Source organism: Sorex araneus, chromosome 2 (genome assembly GCF_027595985.1).
Source record: "Sorex araneus isolate mSorAra2 chromosome 2, mSorAra2.pri, whole genome shotgun sequence".
Classification (NCBI taxonomy): domain Eukaryota; kingdom Metazoa; phylum Chordata; class Mammalia; order Eulipotyphla; family Soricidae; genus Sorex; species Sorex araneus.
In genome coordinates this window covers 261,870,485-261,884,563 of record NC_073303.1, presented here as the reverse complement: position 1 = coordinate 261,884,563, position 14,079 = coordinate 261,870,485, and the positions used below count along the sequence as shown (strand labels likewise).

At 45.3% G+C, this 14,079-nt stretch overlaps 1 protein-coding gene across 4 annotated transcripts in view; it reads right to left on the bottom strand.

Annotated features, from left to right (window-relative positions):
• Positions 1–3,509: 3,509 nt before the first annotated feature.
• The window catches only part of CPEB4 (cytoplasmic polyadenylation element binding protein 4), a 59,187-nt gene continuing 48,617 nt past the window's right edge, over positions 3,510–14,079 (bottom strand). For all 4 annotated transcript variants that reach the window (XM_004611485.2, XM_012933438.2, XM_012933436.2 and 1 more), the window contains 5 exons: positions 13,345–13,434; positions 12,896–13,014; positions 11,579–11,693; positions 9,949–10,130; positions 3,510–8,175 (listed from right to left, as the gene is read on the bottom strand). In XM_004611485.2, coding sequence (XP_004611542.1) covers positions 7,948–8,175; positions 9,949–10,130; positions 11,579–11,693; positions 12,896–13,014; positions 13,345–13,434 — 734 coding nt within the window. In that variant the 3' untranslated portion in view covers positions 3,510–7,947. The remainder of the gene's footprint in view (positions 8,176–9,948; positions 10,131–11,578; positions 11,694–12,895; positions 13,015–13,344; positions 13,435–14,079) is intronic.

Genomic DNA, 14,079 nt, shown 5'->3' with positions numbered 1-14,079 from the left:
GAGCGGCTCTCTTGCGGTTCGGCGACCGCGCCGGGAGCGGTGTCCGCCACCCAGCAGCACCCGGAGGCTGCTCCCGGGGCCGTGGAGGCGGTCCCAGAGGCGGGCTCCCTGTCCGCGGCGCCACGCCGTGGGCCCCTGCCGCGCGTGGGTCGCGACGCCCCGCGCCGGGGGCGGCCCTCGGTCCCCGCGGAAGCCCGCGGCTCGCGCGACCTGAGCGGGCTGCGCGGGCGCCGGCGGCCAGCAGGTGGCGGTCGCGGCCCCCGGATGAGCCGCTTCTCCCCTGTGTCCCCCGCCTGCAGCCCCCCAGCCCCCCGCCGCCCCAGGTCGTCGGGACCTTAAGGTCAGGCGGAATCTTTTTTTTTTTTTTTTTAAAGCAGAAGGAGGGGGAATCTTAGTTATAAGTAGAATCGTTTAATTGAAGGAGACTAATTCGAAGGGAAATTCGAGGTGAGCAGAGGGAGGCTGCGCGTCAAGTACTGTGTAGTGTTTCGGTGGGCTGGGCGCCCGCCTGGCCCTGGCTCGGGCCCCCGACATCACCTGGTCCCGGGTCACCAGTGACCCCTGAGTGCCGCCCAAGGATGTGAGCCCTGGTAAATGCAGGACACCGGCGCCCAGTGGGGAGCTGGAAAGGTGAGGCTGCCGCCCCAGAGCTAGAGCCGAGGAGAATAACGGAGGAGGAACTGAAAGCCTCGTTTCCTCAGAGGCAGTCAAAGCCGGCTGTCAGCTGAGGGACACACGGTCTAGTTCCCAGCTCTCCCAACCCCTAGACCTTTCCTTTTGCTGCTTTGTTCCTTAACGAGGAAGATCCTTAGAACATCAAAAAGGCTCTGCAAGGCACAGAGAGCTCAAAGTCCTGGAGTACAGCTTTGCATAGATGAGCCCTGGGTTCCATCCCCAGCACCAAACGGCACCCCAAGCATTGCTTCCAGGCACCCCCAGTATGCATAAATGGGAACCAGGGAGCTGGGGTGTGTGTGAGAAAGGTGTTATTGGCCTCTGACACGAACCTGCCTTTGATGAATATTTCCCTTCTCTGCCCTGTCCTGTCCTTCCTTCCTATTCCTTCTCACTCCAAACCCCCTTCCTGCCTCTGCGCTCCCCTGGAAAGGACAGTTCCTGGGTTTTAGGATACCTTCAGGGACAATTTGAGCACCCAGTGGCATCCTTCCCATTTTAGAATTTATGAGTTGGTCTTTGTCAGCTTCGAATACTTCTGCTAGCAAGGAAAAAGGAAATTGCTGATGGTGGTCCTGTGACTATGGCCTTAATGTCTCCCTCAGAAGGAGCTGTTGCTGCAAAAGCATGTGCAAGCATTCTAAGTGGGTTCTTGCAGGCGCCAAAGCATCACATCTGTTCGGAACAGCTGTTCAGGCTGCTGCAACAATTGAAGCTGAGCGCTGCACAGCCATGTTGCTCTAAAAATGGCAAATGCATCTTCTCTTTATTTCTCCCCAAAAATACACACATATGCAAGTGTGAGCACACAGGCACACACAAAACTAGGCATATAAATTCCTTGCAGAAATTCCTTGTAATACTGACATCTCAGCCCAGAAGCAAAATATTCAACTACTCTTAAAATTCACCAGATGTACCAGGTAGCAAGCTTATACCCACACTCCTTTGGATTTCAGAACTATTTTTGTAAGATCAGAAGAGATGGTGCAATGCCTTGGAGGAGGGGCATGAGAAGAGGTTTGATTTCTATATCGACTGTGTTGCTCAATTAACCTCCCATCTCCTTGGTGAGGTTTTGCTTTAGTCTCAGATGAATCTATCCATTCACTCTTCCACCCATTCATATTCCATCCATTCATGCACCCACTCTATTCCATCCACTTACCCACTCATTCCAGCCACCTGTCCATCCCCTCTCTCCCTCCTCCTTCCCTTCTCTCCTCCTTCCCTCCTTCCTCTCCTTTTCTTTCTTCCCCTCCTTCCTTCCTCTGTCCACCCATCCAGCTATTCTTTTTTGTTTGGTTTGGTTTTTGGATCACAGCCAGCGATGCTCAGGGGTTACTCCTGGCTCTGCACTCAGGAATTACTCCTGGCAGTGCTTGGCGGACCATATGGGATACGGGGGATTGAACCCAGGTCATTCGTGTGCAAGGCAAGTACATGTCGCCCTCTCCACTGCACTATCACTCCGGCCCCAGCTAGATATCCTTTCATGGCACTCATGTGATGATGCTTGTTTGGTGATGTGTCTTGGGTGTCGGTCCCCAGCCCCTAAAACCTTCTGTGAAGCTTCACTGTTCCTCAGCACCATCCTTTCCTTGTCGCTCTGACTTCAGAACAAGTTTGTGTTCTATTACCTTTAGTGGGTGATGGGAGGGTCGTCCCTCAGATATGTTGGGATCTTTTCTTCTTCTTTTCACTGGAACTGGATGGGGGTGGGAGGAGAGTGGGGAAATAAAATCTTTGAAAGGGTGACATTTGCTTGATCACAGTGACATTTCCAGGGTGTCAAGGCCCTGCTTACTGAAATAGAACTCCACTGAGCAGGATAAAGCCAGCACTGCTGCTGGCTTAGCTTTTGGCATTTGCATTTGTGCACTGGTTCCCCCCTTCCACCACGTAGCCAAAGGCAGTTTTTCATGGACACTTCATCAGATTATGCTGGTGGCTTGCGCACACACTGATTTTAGGCTCTGTTGTTCATTTTTCACTTCCTTGAGACAAACTGGGCTGTATTCACTGCAGCTACCTGCATTGAATCACAAGAAGGCACTATCCCCCGCCAGCCCACACTGACACTCCATTCAAGTGGAGAAGAGATATAAGCTTAAAAATAGCTCCCCAGGACTCAGGCATGCCTGCCCAAACAGAATGTTCTCTGAGAAGAGCCCCTGCACGGGGCTGCTTGATAAGAGCTCCTCGTGGGCCACAAATAATCATTTTCTAAATTCTTCCGTAGATTCGAAGCTTGTGTTCCTATTCTCAGAGCATGGGGGGGATGGAGATGCTTGGGTGGGGGTGCAAAGGCATGTTCTTGAAGAACAGAAATGACAGAATTCTAAGAAAGCTAGATAGTGCTTTGCAGGCAGAATCCCCATTCCCCGCCCCAGCCCCCAGAGCCTGGGCCCAACTGACTTTGTCGTGGTCTTCATTTTGTCTGGTGTTTTTTAGCTTTGGGGTCACACCTGGCTATGGTCAGGGATTACAACTGGTCCTGCACTTAGGAACTATTCCTGGAGGTGCTTGAGGGACCATATGGGGATGTCAGAGATCAAGTCCGGGTTGACTGTGAGCGAGGCAAATGCCCTCCCTGCTGTTAGACCCAGCTCCATCTGGTTTTTGAGCCACAGCTGGCAGTGCTTAGCACTTACTCCTGGTGGTGTTCGGAAGACTGTATGTGGGGCCAGGGATCAAACCCAGATTGGCTGCATGTAAGGTAAATGCCTTACTATCTTGTACTGTCTCTCTGGGCCCTAATATTTCTGACGTGCCACATTCCCCACGGTGGAAATCAACTTAGAGGGACAAGAAATAAGTCGATTAAGAGAGAGCGGAGTTAAAAGTTTTATTCATTCAACATCTCACATTACAAATATTTAAAAATTATATGCATACTGGTATAAATAGTCATTTGCAAACTATTTAATAACATTAATTTTCCACTAGCACTTCAACAAATGAACTCTTTTAAAAAAGGAACTGTGTTATATAACTTAAGAGTAGAACATACAAAAATAGGAACTTAAGGTGAAAATGACTTTAATAAAAAATGAATTACCCTTATTTAAAATGCTATAATAAATACTACAACCTCCCCATACACAGTAAAAACTATATGGAAATTCAGCCAAGTAGTACAATTAACTGACAAACTTAAATAACTTTTCCTTCTGATAATATGAGCAATACACTGGGGGGGGGAATAAAACATTAGGGATTAGTAAAAACTAGACACCCACTGGCTAAAAGTTTCACTTCCAAAAAATATAACAAAAATCTGATGAAAATTATAAAAACTAATTATACTTTAAATTTTAAAAATATAAAAAATAAAACAGTTGAATACAATATTGTCCCAATTCTTACAATGCTATCAATCACAGTAGCTTTAAAATAAGATAATAAAATAAAGCAAATGACCAAAACCTCTTTTATTCCATTTTTAAAAATAATCTCAAATTTACATTAGTAGAAAGATTGATTTCTGATTCTTTTCTTTAGAAACACCAACAAGAAAGAGGATTACTCTTAACAGTAGAAAATGACATTTTTTAAATGTCTGCAATTAAAAACAAAGAATCACACTGCAAAGATCTTTCAAAAGTTTGAAATAAGTATTGCACATAACTTGAAGTTAACTCGCCACAATTCATCACATTCAAGTTTTAAATCACCTTTGAACAGAAGATTCAACTCTTCAAAACAAAAGGGGTGAATTATCAATCAAGTCTTTCCAACAGCACTCTCATAAAATGCGAAATTCATTCACTGCAAGTTTTATTTTGCATTCTGCAGAGCTCTGTGTATGGAGAAGTATATATATTATACCAAAGCGGGGGGAAGGGCTGAGGGGGGCAGAAGGAAGGAAGAGGAAAGGGCTCTTTTACATAGAAAATAATCAGAAACACTTTATTTTACATTGCAAAAATAACCATGTAATTACTCTGTAACTACATTGTAAGTACATGGCTAGTGCCATGCTAGTGTGCTCGAACCACATGCTTGGGGAATTGAAGTGATACCCTAAAATCTGTAAACGAATTACATGTTGATTGTGTTGGGAGTTACATGGTAACTTCCAATGACAATCCCATGTAATCTGAAGGACATGTAATCAATCAAAGTTCAGAGTAATAGATAATAATTGTTTATGCCCTGTAAATTGAAGTGTAATCAAAGAATCTGTAAACACGCTTGCCACACAATCACGAGTAAATATTAGTAGAATAACAATTTCTTACATTAGTCATGCATACTAACATCACACACCTGTCCCACGGCAGGCTATTTTTTTTTTCTTTCTATATAATTTAAAAGGGCAGACATCTCAGAATCAAACACTTAACATCAATTTATTAATATTAAAAATGGCTAAACATTCACCAAAAAATGTCTGCATTATGAATCATTTTAAAAACCTAGTAAGAAGCTGTAGACAATTTTGTTCTTTTAAATTTCTACCCTAGGCTTATTATGCATTTCATTTTTTTTCCCCTTGGATTCTTTTGTGTGTGTGTGTTTTGTTTTCATTCCTTTGTTTTAGGAAGTACAGTGTTGTCTGTCATTTTCATGCGAATTTGTTTTTCCTCATTAATTTGTGACTTCACATAAGACTACTGTTTTAAATGCTAGGGACACCGAGAGTGGTGCTGGGGAAGAATGTTTGAAGCAACATGCTTTCTCTTCTCTGCAGATTCTAAAATAGCATTGGCAGTGCACGGCATCCAGAATTTAAAATGTATGCAGAGCACTGAAATGTATAAAAAGCAGAATATAAGAAAATAAAATTTATTAAAATTATTTATATTAAAAAATGAAGTATATGAAGATCTCTCAGTAATAAAAGTACAAAAAGCTACTCTTTGCAATATGAAAAATTGAGGTATTGCATAAAGAGATATCCCGTCAGTGAAAAGTGTGCCTAAAAATGTTCACTGTTGGAAAAACAAGATATACAAAAGTAGTGCATAACAAATATACATTATGTGCATGACAAAATAAGTTAGCTACAAAAACACTGTACCGAAATTCAGCAGGTCATGTACAAAGGGAGAAATGATTATTCAAAGCTAGTTCTCAGTGTTATTTCTGGTTAACTCCACACACCTGTTCACTGCGTAGGCCCAGCACAATAGCATACCCCAAGCCACCTACAAGCATTGCAAAGAATAAAAAAGAGGCAAATGAACACTCCAGTGAGAAGGATGGAGCTCAGGAGGAGAGAAGAAAGAAATTCCTGACCAGCTACACAGAGCAAACTGCGCCCCCTCCCCGCTGCCCAGCCCCATAGGACGAACTTTCAGTATTTGCAGCGATTCACAGAAAAGAAAAAAGAAAAAGCAGCTCCTTTGCTAGGTTGGATGGTTCGACAGCAGATGTCTCCATTTTGACCGTTGGAATGGAATGGAACCGGGATAGAGTTCAGGAAAGGCCTGCTCTGCCGAGAGCGAAATCAGCTGGGGCCAGGTGGTTCCTAGTGGTGCTGGGGTATCTTTGGCTCAGAGGGCTCCCAGATGGTACGGGTAGGTGGTACACCTAGCAAGAGTGCCACTGGAGTTTTCTTTGTTGTGTGTCTGTGTGTGGGTTTTTTCCTTTTTTGTGACATTTTGCACACCGCTAATAATCCTTTTCCTGGTGGATAGGGCATTTGAGTAAGAGAATGTCAACAAAAAGAATGGTTATTTTCCATTACCGGGGCTTCAAGAGACTATTTTTAAATTCACCCCTGAAGCATACTGTTCAACACATAATAACGCCTTTCCAAGCTAGAATTTTATTTATAATAAAGCATGCATTACTTGGTGAAGTTGGCACTTCAAACACTGTCTATGTCCCATGCTAAGTTCTGAAACTGTAATGTTCTTTTATTTTATAGGAAGAGTAAGATAAACATACGTACCTTTGCACAGATTTACACAGTTACTTAGTTCAACGGTGCAAAACACTTTGCAACTACTTAACTTTTTTTTAAGCTTTTTTTTTTTCATTTGCTATGTTACAACTAAATTACAGGATTCCCCAAAGTGACTGGAAATCAGAAAAAAGTAAGCCAATCAGCAGCCAATTGGTAGCTCAGATTTTTTTGTTGGTGGTGATGGGTTTTTTTTCTATTTGTTTGTTTGTTTCTTTGTTTTTGTCTCCTTTTTTTTTTTTTTTTTGCGAACAAAATCACAAAATTGAAAGTGGTTTATCTTTGAGGTATCTCTAGCTCGGTTTTCTTTTCCTTTGTAACGTCAAAATGGAGAGCAAAGGCTGTCAGAGGATGAGTGTTATTAAGTAAGTTCGGCTACAGAGTTCCTAGAGCACACCGAAAATAAAAATCTCTGCATTTGTTCTTCGGGAGAGGAAATGCTTGTTTTCCCACCAGCTGGCGTGAATTCTAGCTTTGGTAGGTTTTCTTGGGGCTGTGACCCAATAACTAAGTTTCAACTGGAATCAGTATACTGTCCCCCCCATTCAGTAGTAAATTCACCCCCCTCTTTATTTTTTACATTCTACATTTCCAACATGGTTTAAAGAGAAAATAAACCCAGCTCTGCTTATGTTCCTATTTAGTTCTTTTCTTTTTGGAGGTAACTTGGAGGCTGGAAGGAACACTATTCAGCCTCAAAAAAACCCTTCAGAGTCCTTAGAATGTTGCCTCAGTCTGGCTCATGCATTTGTGTTGGCTTTAATATGCGCTTTCCTGTTAATAATTGTTAACTTCCTCCACTGCCATGAAAAGAATACAAGGGGGTGGGGGGTTAGAGAGAGGCCAGAAAGATGATGAAGAAACAGAAAAGAAGGGGAAAAAAAGCAAAAGCAGTTCCTTGGGAGGGAGAGGTTGTCAGGATAGATGATAGTGTTCTTGGTGCAAGGCTATTTTAATAAAAGTATTCTTCTATGTTATATTATTAACAATAATTTAATTAAAAAACCCAAAATACTCTATTGTTTCATTTCTTTTTTAATAGTTCTCTCTCTCTGTCTCTCCTCTGCAAAAATGCTGCTGGAAGTTGGGTTCCTCTTAGTCAGCAAAACAAGAGAAACCAACTTCGGTGCAACATGACGGCCCTGTGAAAGGGAGTTCCTACCTATTGGTTTCGGGGACACGAGAATCTACAAAACACCTATGTTATAGGCCATTCGTTGCATTATACTATTGGTAAGTTACGGACAGTTACCGAGAGGGCATGCCAGCGTGGCGGGGGCGAGGAAGGAGGGTCAGCATTAACAGAAGAGGGCGCCGATTTTGGAGGCCTGAAAATGAGCGCTATGGTTCTCCTTCGGTTAGTTCCAGCGGAAGGAAATATGCCGAGGACGGTCGCCGCCTTCCTTCACCAGGGGCTTGTGGAACTCCCTGCCTGCCCGCGAATGAATGGCGGCCCAGCAATATTCACAATAATACTGGAGGCAGGTGACATTAGCACAGAAAAACGGAGCGAACTTCCCTCCGCAGCGGGCCCCCTGACACTCATCGCACAGCTGGTCGTCCAGGACATATGGCTTAACTTCCACCTAAAAGCGCAAGAGAAGAGAAGGGACTTGACTTCTCTATGCAGAATCCATTTCCTCTCCACCGAGGGGTCAACTCAAAAGGGGATGCATATGCTCCATGGATGAGGAGGGTGGGGCCACACCCAGCAGTGTTAGGGAGCCCTACCAGGTGCCAGAAATTGGATCTGGGTTGGCCATAAGCAAGGCAAGTTCCTTACCTACTTCTCCAGTCCGAGGCAATAATTCTTGGACTGACAGAGAGACAATCCCTCTTTGAAGAACTTGCTACATGTTCCCACCTCTCCTTCCCCACCCCACCCCCCATTTATTTTTGTTTTGTAAAGCCTGTTCCAAAGGGCAAAAGGATTCCTCTGGAAAGGACCAGGTGGTAAGCCCATGGTTTAACCTAGAATATTCTGAGATGAAGCCCCTGGCCCCCAAGAGAGTTTTCCGAAACCCGACCCACCATTTGTCTGAACAGCTGAGGCTGGATTTTAGTGCTCAGGGGAATCAGAATTTACACAAAATGAAGAGCTTAAGAGGGTGTTCGGGCAGAGGGAGAACACTGAGCACTGGTCTCTACGGCACTGTGCACATCTAGGGCACTAATGGCAAGCCCGGGCGCTGGACAGAGGGGAGACTGAGGTAGTCCCACTCTCAACGCGGGCTTTGTGTTTGCTGGAGTCAGAGTCCAAGGTGAACTGACAACCACAGGCCCTAGTCCTGAGTCCCACAGGCCAACCTGCCACAGGAGCTCTGGAACATTCCAAATATCTAGTGAATCCACCAGCTAGAAGAGCTGCACATTTTTACAAGTGGCCCTGACCTACGTTAGCCGAGAACAAGGGGACGGGGCTCGAGGGGACAGGAGGAGCAGGCTGTACCGAAGCACCAGCCTTCTGAGTGCGTTTGCTTGCTCCTGGCTCTGCACTCAGGGATCACTCCTGGCAGAGCTCAGGAAACCCTAGAGGATGCCAGGGATTGAACCTGGATCAGCTGTGTATGAGGCAAGAGCCTTAACCACTGTACTATCTCTCTGGCCTCATTAAAACTGAGTATCGAATGCTAAATTGTCAACTGAAATACATGTGTGAATAGGCCTGGGTAACCAGCCTACAGACACTCTCAGGTGCAAATCAAATATCAAGGTGGCATGTGACCATCCCTGCTATTGATCTTGCCCCCATCCTCTGCTAATCGAACTAGAACATTCTCGACTATATTGCTGATACCACCACTGACGGATGGAATCTGTGTGACACGAAACAAAGTAGTGAATGTCAACCAGGCAAGAGCCCTGGGGCGGGGGGGAGGGTCTTCTCTAGTCTTAGTAGATTAGAGCACACTATTTCTCTTACTGAAGAGTGAAATGTGTCTAAGATTTGCAACCCTCCAAGTGAACTGATTCACTCCTCTGTTACCTAGGGGACTAAAAATGGGGACAGCTGAGGAATTCAGGACGTTCCAGGAGAAGGAGAACAAAGGGTCAGGAGCACTCAGGGGCTTCGTGTCTACATGTTTGCTGTGCCACAGGATGTGGGGAAGAGTAACTAAATGAATGGAGAGAGGTGACAGCTGAGGGCAGATGAAATCAACTCAAGTACAGTGAAGTGTATGGTGAGACTATTCAATCCGGGACAGCAGACCCAAGATGGCTGAGAGACCATGTATCTTATCAGTCCTAAAGGACAAACTATGGCTGACTGTCTATAAAATTCCCCCCATTCCAGTCTTGCCAATGACAAACTTGGAAAGGCCTTTCCAGAATGTTCCAAAAGGACGTCAAGGACTTACCCGTTTATCTATCTCTCCGTGCTGCAGCTGGACAAAGCGGGCGCTGATAGCAGCTATGTAACTCTGTTGGTTCGAGAAGGCAACTCGCCCAGCTCCTTTCGGGTACTTGAGCTCGGGGTCGGTGTCAATCCCAGCATAGCACACGCCTCCATACAGCCGATCCATTATCATGGCCAGCTCCACTGAAAGGGGAAGGGACAAGTAGACCGCAGGGAGTCAGAATTATTCCTTTGGGCCCACCAAAGGCCTCATGGAAATGGAGTTCATCTGGGACTCTGAGACTATGTCACTGTCAGTGTAATTAAAAGGCAAACTTCTTGCAATCAGGTGTCTGCCGGGTTTATCTTTAATCTTTTAATAGTGATAGGCATGGGCGCTGCTGAGTGTTTACATATGTTCTCAGTGATCTTTAGAGTTTTCTTGTTTTTGTTTTGTTTTTGGAAGTAGAAAGGTTTACTGGAAAGTAGAAGGAAACGGAAAAGAGACTAACCAGTTGGGAAGGAACTTAGTATAGGGCTAAATAAATTTTTCTTATTTCTCTTTGGAGTTTTGGGCTATATTCCACAGTGCTCAGGGGCTATTTCTGGCTCTGTGCTCAAGAATGACCTCTGGTGGTGCTTGGGGGCTATATGGGATGCCAGGGATCCAACTGGGGTTGGCGGCATGCAAGATAAGTGCCTTAGTCCCTGGAACATCTCTTCAGTCCCCAAGTGTTCCCTTTGAAGCTTTACATCGGAAGAAGACTGGAGGTCTTTTCCTGGAGCAATTTCCTGGGTGAACTGAGATGTGGTAAAGTAGATCACCCTGCCCAAGGTGAGAGATGAAGGGACTGTCCTGAGGGTACTCTGGTGCATCTGCTCCAACGTCATGTTCTGACCACAGTTACCCACTAGCAATGCATAGCATCCTATGAAATGATACTGTGACTACACTAGTCAATGGACTGGCAGGCTCTGTGGGCATCCTGTGGCCTGTCATCATGCAAAGCCTGTTAGGTCTCCCCAGAGTCTGGCTTTTCACCAGTTTTCCAGATAAAAACACCAAGTAATGAATGGACAGTCTTCTCCAGAGTATGCGCCCAATGGCATGCTTATTCACTCCCTGTTCTTTACCTCACCTGTATTCTGAGGCTCAGATTACTTAAAGTGGGGGATGCAATTTCTTCTCTAAGTACCACTCTAATCTATGAGGCCCCGTTGGGGAGGGGGGTCTGATTGCATTGCAGGGGACACTCTGGGGAGCATATGAGCACGCAAGAATGAAACCCTAAGCCCCTTCATAGAGAATTGAAAGGGAAGCTGAGCAGGGTGATAGCTGATACCTAAAGCTCTGCGTTGGTTATCTCCTTGGTCCTCCAAATCACTCGAGTTGACTCATTCCTCCACTGGGCACATGAGAAACACCTAACTGGACAATACTGCTGTCTGCAGTGAAAGGGGACTGAGCATGGGAATTCAAACCCACACGCTTCCGTCCCAGAACTCCCACCCTCGGATGTCAGCTCCCCACATTTCATCCAGAAAACCCTTTACACACACACACACACACACACACATATATATATATATATATATTTTTTTTTTTTTTCCTAGCCCAGGACAAAGAGGAATTTGGGGTTGTTTGGTCATACCAGCTCGCAAGGGTCGAGGCACACCACCAACAAATATAGTTTTCCGGGGGTCAAGAGGCTGGGAACCGTCCATCACAAAATCACTGTCGCTCAGGTTCCATGGCCGAATCTGCACCTGCGTGGGCGCAGACAGAAAAGGCACTTTCAAGGGACTATACTGCAGTTCTTCAAGCCATCACCCCCATCATTCCAAAGCGACAACACTATAAAACTAGGAAAGACTTTAGCATAGTGGATCCCAAGCCGTCACTTCATTAAGAGGAAACTGGACCAAGTGGGAAGTTCCATTGCATAGCCAGGAAATGCCAAATCATGGAATATGTCCCTTAACTGATGCGATCTACAGTATACTTTTTTGGGGGGTTCATTCTTGTTCTTGTTTTGGGGTCACACCTGGTGGTGCTCACCCTGGCAGTGCTCAGGGGATGATAAGTGTGCCAAGGATTAATCCAGAGTCACCAGTCTCATGCAAGGCAAGTGCCTCCCTCCTGTTCCATTAGTCCATCCTGCATTAAAATTGGGGGACGGGGGTATTTATTTGCTTTTGTGCTGGAGTCACACCCAGTTGTGATCAGAGCTGAGCCCCCTGAGGGTGCCACCCCATCCCTCCAGGCATCCCCACATGGTCCCTGACATGTTGATTGGCCAAATTTATCCAAACAGGCAGTTGCTAACATTCCTAAAGACTAAATTTGATGATTAAAAACTTTTTCCAAAGAGAAAAAACTTCACTGGGCCTCTCTGGATACACCTCATTTGGTTTTCTTCAGAAGAATCCCCCTGGCAAACTACTAAGACAGGACTTGGGGGAAATGCTGATCCAAGCCAGGAACAGAAGAGGATAGACAGACACACCTCGTCTGCATTAAGAGGACACACTGCCATTTCATGAACATCACCATCCAATAAAGGATTTTAATAACCAAGATCTATCAGTATTTGCCTTCACCAAAAAAGCAATGCTAAGAGGTTAGAGAGAGAGTACAGGCAGTGAAGGTGCTTGCCTGGCATGCGGCTGGCCTTGGTTTGATTATTAGAACAGTACAGGGTCCCCCGAGCCCTGCCAGAAATGACCGGGCTGAGCATAAGGAAGTGCTGAGCACTGCCGGTTGTGGCCTTCAAACTCAAAACCTAACCAAATTTAGTGTCAGAATAACTGTGCACAAACACAGTGAATAATCACAAGAGGAACTGGAGCAGGACTCTGAAGCTAACTGCTTCTTTCCACCTACAAATACGGCACTTACAAGCCACACCAACAGGTCTCGGTTTCAAATGGAGACCAGACTGACACGCTGGCAGCCTCAGCACACTTACAGGCTTATCTTTGATGGTGGGGCTGGACACGCACAGGTAGAGTTTGCCATCTTCCTCAATACATGCATCAATCAGAGCCTGGACGGAACTTTCATCTTGAAATAGCAGGAATGCATAGCCTGGAAAAAGAAACCGAGGGGAGGGTGTGTGTGTAGGGGGACTCTTAATTATTATTATTAATTGCTAGGGGTATAATTCTTCAACGGACAAGAAGGGGGAAAATTAGATAATACTTCTCAAAGTCTGATCAGACTGGGAGATCAATTCAGGCTGAGAGTGAAGTGAAATTCCAATCTGAATTGAAGTGATGGGGTTGTGGCGGGGGGAAGGGTGGAGACAGTTTAAAAATGCACAGGCAAAATACATTTGGGACAGAAAATACTGCAGCCAGGGCAAATGTCACATGAAGGCGAGATAGGAAACGAAGGAAGGGTCTCAGGGAGAATTACCTTTAGGAGGGAAGTAGGATTTGCTCTCTGCTTTATGGGGCCAATCCACAATCAAAGGGCCAAAGCGACGAAAGCTAGCTGTGATCTCATCTAAAGAACAAAACAAAACAAAAAAAAGGTAGAGGGAGATTTAAATACTACTATGATCTTTTGGGGAATGACATTTAAAAACAAAATTAAAAAACCTACTATTAGGATAATATGAAGAACTAGATTTTCCACTGTGAATATTTCCCCCACATTTCCCTTCCCTTTTATCCTTCTCTCTCCTCCTTCCATCAGTATATATGCATGAATATTCTGCCCACCGGTCCATTAAACCATCTAGGCACCCATGCATCCTTCCTTCCATCTATCTATCCAAAGAGTCTCTCTGGGCCTATGCAGGAGAGAACACAGGCCGTAGAGGTAAGGAGAGAGACTCTATCATATCTTATCATGCATTAAAAGGATGCCAGTTATCTCTTTGGACATTGAGGAGACACGACAGGAAAATAAACGCGCTGAGGACCATCTCAACCCAGGAGGCAAGCAGGTGGAGTTGAGGGGCAGGGGAGGTAAGGCAGCTGTCAGCTGTGCTGAGGTTTCAGGCCGACAGTTGCCTGGACTCTCCAAAGTTCTCACCAACTTACTGGTTCTCTTTTGGTTAGTCATTCCAGCACTGATTTCCAGCAGGTTGGAAATGATCCACTCCTGGCCCAGTTTGCCCATCATTTCCACCACTTTCAGAGCCCC